Source organism: Fulmarus glacialis, unplaced genomic scaffold (assembly GCF_000690835.1).
Source record: "Fulmarus glacialis isolate BGI_N327 unplaced genomic scaffold, ASM69083v1 scaffold30699, whole genome shotgun sequence".
NCBI classification, from domain to species: Eukaryota; Metazoa; Chordata; class Aves; order Procellariiformes; family Procellariidae; genus Fulmarus; species Fulmarus glacialis.
The window spans coordinates 9,392-17,115 of record NW_009231871.1 but is presented as its reverse complement, the minus strand read 5'-3'; the positions used below and the strand labels follow the sequence as shown (position 1 = coordinate 17,115).

At 50.8% G+C, this 7,724-nt stretch overlaps 1 protein-coding gene across 1 annotated transcript in view; it reads left to right on the top strand.

Moving 5' to 3' along the window:
* The window catches only part of LOC104081842 (nuclear receptor-interacting protein 3-like), a gene marked incomplete at both ends in the record, with an annotated part of 1,509 nt that extends 316 nt beyond the window's left edge, over positions 1–1,193 (top strand). The window contains 3 exons of the mRNA XM_009584723.1: positions 232–284; positions 384–481; positions 1,103–1,193. Of these exons, the coding sequence (XP_009583018.1) occupies positions 232–284; positions 384–481; positions 1,103–1,193 (242 nt within the window). The remainder of the gene's footprint in view (positions 1–231; positions 285–383; positions 482–1,102) is intronic.
* Positions 1,194–7,724: the final 6,531 nt, after the last annotated feature.

Below are 7,724 nucleotides of genomic sequence, written 5' to 3'. Positions count from 1 at the left end.
TGTGCTGGCGGCACCAGGCTCGCGCTCTGCCGTGCCGACGGAGCGACCGCTGTGTCTCCCTGCAGGCGCATCCGCCTGCCCTCGTTTGATCACGTTACCCTCCGGAGTAACTCAGTCCTTTATAAACGGGGTTTTATTTAGCAGAGTAGCCATGAAGGAAGGATGGAGTCACTGACAAAAAGCATGGGAGAACATTTTGAATGTATAAATCTGAATGTTCCTATTTTTCAGAAGACAATGAGAAACCTTTCTCCTTTGGGCTGCAGACACTGAAATCTCTGAAGGTAGGGGGTTTCCAGCAGGGCTTTTACCCGTGCTGGGGGAGCTGGGACCACTGTGAATTCCAGTTTTCCCTCTTACCTAAAGGCATTTATTCTCTACAGTGTGTCATAAACATGGAGAAGCACCATCTCGTTCTGGGGAAGACGGACAGGGAAGAAATCCCGTTTGTGGGCAGCGGCAGTGCTGCGGCGGGAGAGCGGTAAGTTGCCCGGGGAGGTGAGCTGCCTCTGCACCGCTGAGCCTGATGGCAGTGCCCCCCGCACGGCCACGCAGGAGCCCCCAGACCCTCACTGCAGGTGAGCGAGAGCTCACCGGCGCTGGCAGAAGTTGTTTTCATCAGTTCATTGAGTTTTGAAACAGAATCCCCAGCTTTTTCAGCAGCCTTTTTCAGCTTTTGCTGCTTTTTTTCCAGTAAGCATTGTACGGCAAAGGGGGTGTCTGAAAAGACACGCACAGGGAAACGCCTTAGGAAATGTACTTTTTGGAGGTTGCTCCTTGAGCGCTGCTTTGAGAGCGCTCCCAAACAAACATTTTTCTGGAAAATATTTATGAAGCAAGGCAAATAAACCTACATCAATGCTTTGCAAAGTGCAGGAGACAGAGATCCTGCCTGGAGATAACGGTGTTGCCACTTCTCCCCGCCTTGCCGTGGCTGCCCTCCCTCCAGCTGCTCCTGATGTCCCGGACTTTTTCAGCCTTATCTCCCTACAGAAAGAGAAATCTGTGCTGTCCGCTCTGGCACCTCCTAAACATGCGTAGCTTGTGACGGCTGGCTCTGCAGTCAGGCAGGCGGCAGGCTGGGCAATCCCCCTCCTTCCAGGCGCTGCGTGGGGCTCCTGCTCGCCGAGCACTGTGAAAAAGAGACATGTCGACGGCTCCTGCCTCTGACTTATGAAACCGGCAGGCGCTGGGTGCGTGAGGGGGGATTTGCACTTATGTGCCTCTCCAGCTTCGCAGGCAGCGCTTGTGGTTGCTCAGTGATGAGCGCTGCGGACACAGCCATCTAAAAAATGTTTGCTCGCTGCATAAGAAAGCGTCTTTGGCAAATGGCGTAGGGCAGCACCTTCTTTAGCTGCCTGTCATGGCCAGCCACAGTCATTTTGGATGTCCTGCAGCCCCTGTGCAGGTCAAGCCTGCTGTGCTGGGCACCGCCGAGCTCCAGGAGCCTGGGCGGGAGCGGGGAAGGAACGGAGCTTCCTCAGCTAATTGTATTTATGCTCCTTGGGGAGTACAGGAGGGATGTACACCCTAGTGCAGGGAGTGAGGATGAAAGCGCATGTGCACCCGCCGCATGCCCAGGGCAGCCGCCGGCCATGGGAGCTGCCCGTGCGTGAGCCCGGGGAGCGCCTGGTACAGCACCACAGGGAGACCGCGCTGCAGCACAAAACCTCCGGGTGTTTTCCCTGTCGCCTTTGAAATAAGGATGCGAGAGGCATAGTGTAGTTCTGTCACCGCTGCAGTGATGAATTATTTCTTGGTACTGCATTCAAGGCCAAATTTTGCTGCTTTTTTTTTTTTTTTTCATGAAAAACGCCTATTTGATTGAATGTCTTTTCCTTCCTGTTTCAGCAGTTCAGAGGCATAAAAAGAAATTGAAACACCGTCCCCACACAAGAGCTTGACATCAAAGAAATCCTGTGCAGCTGTTCCAGATGAAACAGCAGCACGCTGCTTTGAAAATATTTATACTAGGCTACAGCTTGAGTAGAGCTAAATGAAATCCTGTTCAGTAGCCAGTAATTTAGAGATATTGTCATGTTTATCTATGGATTTTGAGAAACAAACGTGTGCTTATTTTCTGGACTTTTCTATATAGTGTCCTCTTTATTACAAACAGTTGGGAAAACCTTATGAATTTCTTCTGATGAGAAAAATAATTTTTATAGTGGCCTCGTATGAGTAATTGTATTTAGCTGTGATTAGAGGCTATCAGAATGAAATTTTTATTAATGATTTTTCCAGGGGCTAAGCATTTATATTCACCTAATTGATATTGCCACATTCAAATGGCCATTACCAGGAAGTTACTCAGAGTACAATAACAATGCTAATACCACCTAGGAATTATAGCTCATCCTGTTAGCATAGTATTGTTGCCATGTAATTAGAGATGCAACTGCTGGCTTGATGAGAAAGAGCAATTACAGAATTATTAATGGGTTATAGGCTTAATGGGTTATATGGCGTGGCAGAAGCACAGAAACGGGGTTTGGGCGTGCTCCCGGGGTGATCTCCCCAGCTCGCTGTGGGGTTGGCACCGGCACAGGGGCAGCCCATCGTGGCACTGCCTCGCTGGGACTCGAAGCCCCCCGAGGAGAGATCCTGCAGGCAGGTCTCAGGCTGCCTCGGCTGCGGGAACAGTCAGGAAAATTGATCATCGTATTGAGCCAAAAAGCAACAAACAAGCACAAAAGTATCTTGTCCAGAAAGCAGCAGATACAGAGCCTTATTGGTATATCAGGAACCAAATGGCCCCAACGTGCCCTCGGTTCTCCCCTGCGGCCAGGACTGGTGCCTCCGCCTGCCCGCCCAGCACCCTGCCTAAGCACCAGCAGCAGCCGGGCTACGCGCTGGTGCGGGTTATCAGCTCCAGCTGGACTTTAGTGTTGCTGCCCAGAAATGCCATATTTTTTATATCTATTTACAAATTGCCTGGGATCTTAAGTACAACGCTAACCTTGATCCCCTCAGGGCAGGTGGGAGTTTTCGCCAGGACAAGCGTTTCATTTGGTGTTACTGTCCTGTAGCAGCAGGGTTGCTACTTCACATACTACTCTCTTGCAGACCAGAACAAACGTACGGTATTGCTTGGGGGAGCCTGGCCTCGTACAAAAGCAGCTTTCTAGATTTTTAAAAGCTAATGGGAATTAATAACTGTCATCTGCTGAAGAGGCATCTTTAAAGTTCAGAATAATATCCTTGTGATGTTGTGCATCTGCCGATGGCCAGTCCTGCTGTGGCCGGATCTGCAGGGGCCAGCTGTGTGCCGCAGGAGCGGGAGCACTGCTCCGGCAGCTCTTTCTTAGCAAAAGCCCTTTGGCCGCAGGCAGGCACAGGCTGCAGCGCAGCTCAGCTGGGCTGCGGGGTCTCCTACGGGATCCAAGCGGCTGCTCATGCACTTAAGCCTCCCCGCAGACATTAATGCACCGCTGGCCCAGGCATCCCGTGGTGCGTAGCATCAGCCGCAAGCACCGACATCGTCGCTGGCATTTCCACTCAGGAAATGTCTCGACAGTCCTGAGCGAGGACCAGTAACTCTTGTCACCTCGTGGCCATCGGCTCAGGTCTGGAGCCTGTCCCACAAGCCAGGCTCCTCCAACTTTAGCCAGCCTGTGCCCAGTAATGCCATCCCATGCCTGCTGTGGCATCTAAGCTGGAGCTTTATCTCCTGCAGTGGGTTTGAACCTCTTTTCAATATTGGGTATGACTAGCAAATCTGAACTATCTGTATTTTGAGCTATTTTCTATTTTGGTGATAAGTTTCAGTGCTTTCTCTACATACAGTATTTTATATAACACAGCTATATATATATATATATTTACAGGGTTGGGCTGCTCAGGGCAGTCCCACTGATGTATTGTAGAAATATTTCACTAAACATGAAATATATTTGATTATTTTATATGCTATGAGTTTGGTATTTTGGTACTTCTTTCTTTCTGTGCTTATTACTGTGCTAAATGTCAAATTAAATCTAAATAAAGTTACATTGTTATTGCTGTTTATTTGCTTGTACCCTGGATATGCCGGTTATTTGTTTTCAGTGTACTTCTCTGTTGAGAACAGGAGTTCATTTCACGCTTTACCCCGGTGGGGCTCCACAGTGCTTTTGTGCTTCTGTCAGGAATTGCTGTTGGACCATACAGAGAACAGCAGTGGAGACGTGCTAACCAGGCAGGCTAAATGGCTCGCGGCACTTGTGGTAAAATGTGAGCATTTGAAATCCCAGCCCTTTGTTGCCATGCATCTCCCTCCCAAAGGAGGTGTGAGGTCCTGCTTGTGCTGCTTCAAGTTTTACCCTTTGGAAAGCTGAGTTTGTTTCTGCCGTGTTTGGCTAGCTCACTGGGGCAATGCCAGCCAGCATAGGGGAATACAAAGGTGACTTTGTAAACTTTATGAAGCGAGGAAAAGAAAGTGGTCAGAGCAAAAGACAGGTAGGGCATGCATGCAATAGCTATGCAACCACAAACAGAAGAGCAGAAGCCTGAGACCAGAGTCTTCCCCAAAGCTTTGAATGTAGATTTAGGGGCTTGCCTACCTGTCTCTGTCCAGGTAGTCTTTAGGCTGCTTCAGCAGTAGTTGATCTCTCTCCTACGGATGAGAAATTACCCTTTTACCCACTCAAAGTCCCACAGCAAAAACCTTTGGTGGAGCAGCAGTACTTCAAGCCCAGTAAAAGTGGCTCTCCTCAGCGCTGGGCTGCCTTTCTCCGAGCACAGAAAGAAACCAGACTCCAGCAATAAAGTGGAGAAAAAATTAGGAGGATAAATGTACAGGCAAAAATAACTTCTCATGCTTCCTGGAGCTGCTATGGGTTTCTAGACTTACTCAGACTATTCCTGATGCTAGAGAGCAGAGTCCTAGCACAAGCAAATGGCAAATCAATAGGCAAAATTTCACCCCTCTGCGCAGAGCAGGGCTAGCCCTGGTGCTGGCGGCCTTTCAGAGGTGGCTCCTGTGAGCAAGGTGCTCTATAAGACAGGAGAGCTGCTATAGGAGACAGGCGCTCACCTCGGTCCAGAGGGATTATAGACTATGGGAAGTAACATCAGATCTCTGTATCTACGCAAGCACTTGCATGGCCACAGAGGTAAATGGTAAAGTGGCTGAGTGTTGCAGACCAGCTCGGCAAGCCCTGGGTGCTTGCTCCTGCTTATCTCCAGCACAGGTGTGTGCCTACGCTCCTTTGGCAACCTCTCCCTGACATGCATTTGCAGGAAGCCTGGGCATGGTCCCACAACCGAGGGACCTGCTGCCTCTTGGCAGGTGGCTGGGGGCAGAGAAGAGGGCAATGCCTGAAATGATCTGGAATGAGAAGGACTCGGGAGATAAAAAGGCAGCTGCAAGCGGATGTTATGAGAAGCCCCTGAGGTGGTGGAGGGTTTTGTTGAATGATTTATGCCCCAGCTGGTGAATGCTGTCATGCTGCAAACAAACATCTCGCAGGTGAGGACAAGCCAATCCCCCCAAGCAGCCTAAGGGAAAGTGAGCCAGCTGCTCCTCGGCCAAAGGGCTCCCCAGCACTGTCATTTGTGTTCGTGTAGTCAGCAAAGCTCTGTGGGACAAAACACCTTTGTCCCCTCCAATATCTTGTCTTCATTTGGTCGTGCCTAAAGTGGAGATGAAGCACACAAAGAGGACGACATTAACAGGAGCCTTAGCGGGTCCATCGCAGCACTTCAAAAGCTGGTGGAACGTGCAGGATCTTGATGCTTGGGCTCCTGCAATTAAGATGGCCCACGTGATTAAGACATCAACGCTCGCTGAAAACTTTAGAGATCTGGGCAGCTGGTGGAGAGTGGCTGTCAAGTTCCCAATTCATGTCTATATTTCATTGTAAGTGATGTACCCGAGGCCACGCGGGCAGGCAGAGGAGGAGCACCCCGGGGCTGCAGAGTAGGGCTCTCCCCGTGACCCCACCACCCTCCTCTCCACATCGGTCCAAACAGCTATGGAGCTGATCGTCCAGTTTAACTCCTTCTGGGCTGGCCACTCTGCAGCAGCACTTGCTGCTGATCCGAGTGGGAAGTCAGAGGACATTGCCAGGAGTAGCCCTACAGCAACATTATTCACATGCATTTTGTATCCTGCTGAGATCCACCAACATTTTTTCATTGCCTCTGCCAGCAGAGCAGCTGATTAGATGAGACCCGCTGGGGCATCTCTCCACAGCTATCTGCAGGGTAATCTGTCATCTAATAGTTCTCTAGCGAGGTCTTTTTTATGGGCTTTTCTATTACTGTTTTGCTGATGATAATGCGATGCTCAACATGTTGTGAAAACAAATCCGATTCGTATGTCTCAGAAGCAAATAGCTAGATGACTTATTTCGATATAAACATACATTTTAGGGCTGTCATTGCTTGGTTTATTTTATGGGGCAAACATCAGTTGAGGTCTGTATTGCTTTATCACCTGCTCACTTAATAGATGGAGGTGAGGTATTGGGTTTCCATCAACTGAAAGTCCGCTCCTTCTCGTAAGCTGAGTTTTCTCTTTTTTCTTTTTCATGGGCTGTGCGCCACCAGGGCTAGCTCAGCCATGTGCTGGTCTCCTCCTCCTCCTCCTGTGTTAACAGCCACATTGCTGACGAAAGGCTGCGGACTCTGGAGATGACACTGTAGGTATCGGTGACATTTCACTAGAGATGGCATTGCTGAAAAGGCAATTGATTTAATGATTTCGTTACTAGAGCGGTACTGCCACCACTTCCCCAGGATGAGACTTCATCACTCTCAAAGTGGGTGTGAAGATAGTCAACAACCTAAAAATACCAGGAGTTTAGGAATAACAGGAAGCCATGGCAGTGGGAGAACTAGCTGGGGGGACGCTGCAGGGACTTTCTCTCTTTTTTTGAACGCGGCACGATCGATGCCTGGGGCTCGTGAGAGAGCGATCGGCACAGTGGCTGCCCCCGCTGTGAGACGCGGTTGCACACTCCAGAAAAGCATCTCGGCTCGCACAAGGGAAGAGGTGCAAAGCTACGTGCTCATCAAATGTAAAACCTCCCGGTGTCCTAGAAACAGGTGGTGTATCTGCAGAAGGTGGGGAGCTCTTAGTGCTGCTTCAGCCTTGCGTGTCTCACCTCTGCTGTCCACATGTCCCCCCCAGGCAGTGGCAGGGCAAGCACTGATTTACTGCTCACCTCCTTCCACCTCTCTTTCTCAAAGACCAGGAAGAAAAACCTCCTCCCTGCAGTGGACATGCAGACACTGCTACTGCAGGTGAGGAAAACGCTACCACCCTGAGGTGCCTTTGGGGGATTCACTGCCTGCGGGGCTGGCGCAGCCTGCACCGGCCCCATGCCCCGCGCCGTGGTGTCCGGCAGCGCCGTGCTGCTGTTTGTACCCAGCTCGGCCGGGCTGGCCCCTGCTGCAGCTGCAGGGACCGTGCTGGGGTGCAGTGGGGTGCAGCTGCAGCGTCCCCGTGCTCTTGCTGGGCAGCAGCCCCACGGGTGACATGGGGGTGCAGAAACCCAGAGTCCTAGCTTGGTAGCAGAAGAAAGGTAGCAGTTGCTCCTGCCAAGGGATGAAGCACTGAGAGGGCTGCCAGGAAGACTGGAGCAAGAGACCTGGACCCAGCCAGCTAAAAACTCTCACTGCTGTAAGGAAATGGTAGGCAAGGCTAAGTGCCGCTGTTACCTGCAACCCCGTGGTGCACAGATGGCCACCACGTTTTCCAGGCATTGCCAGCTGGGGAGCATCTCAATGGCAATGCCGGC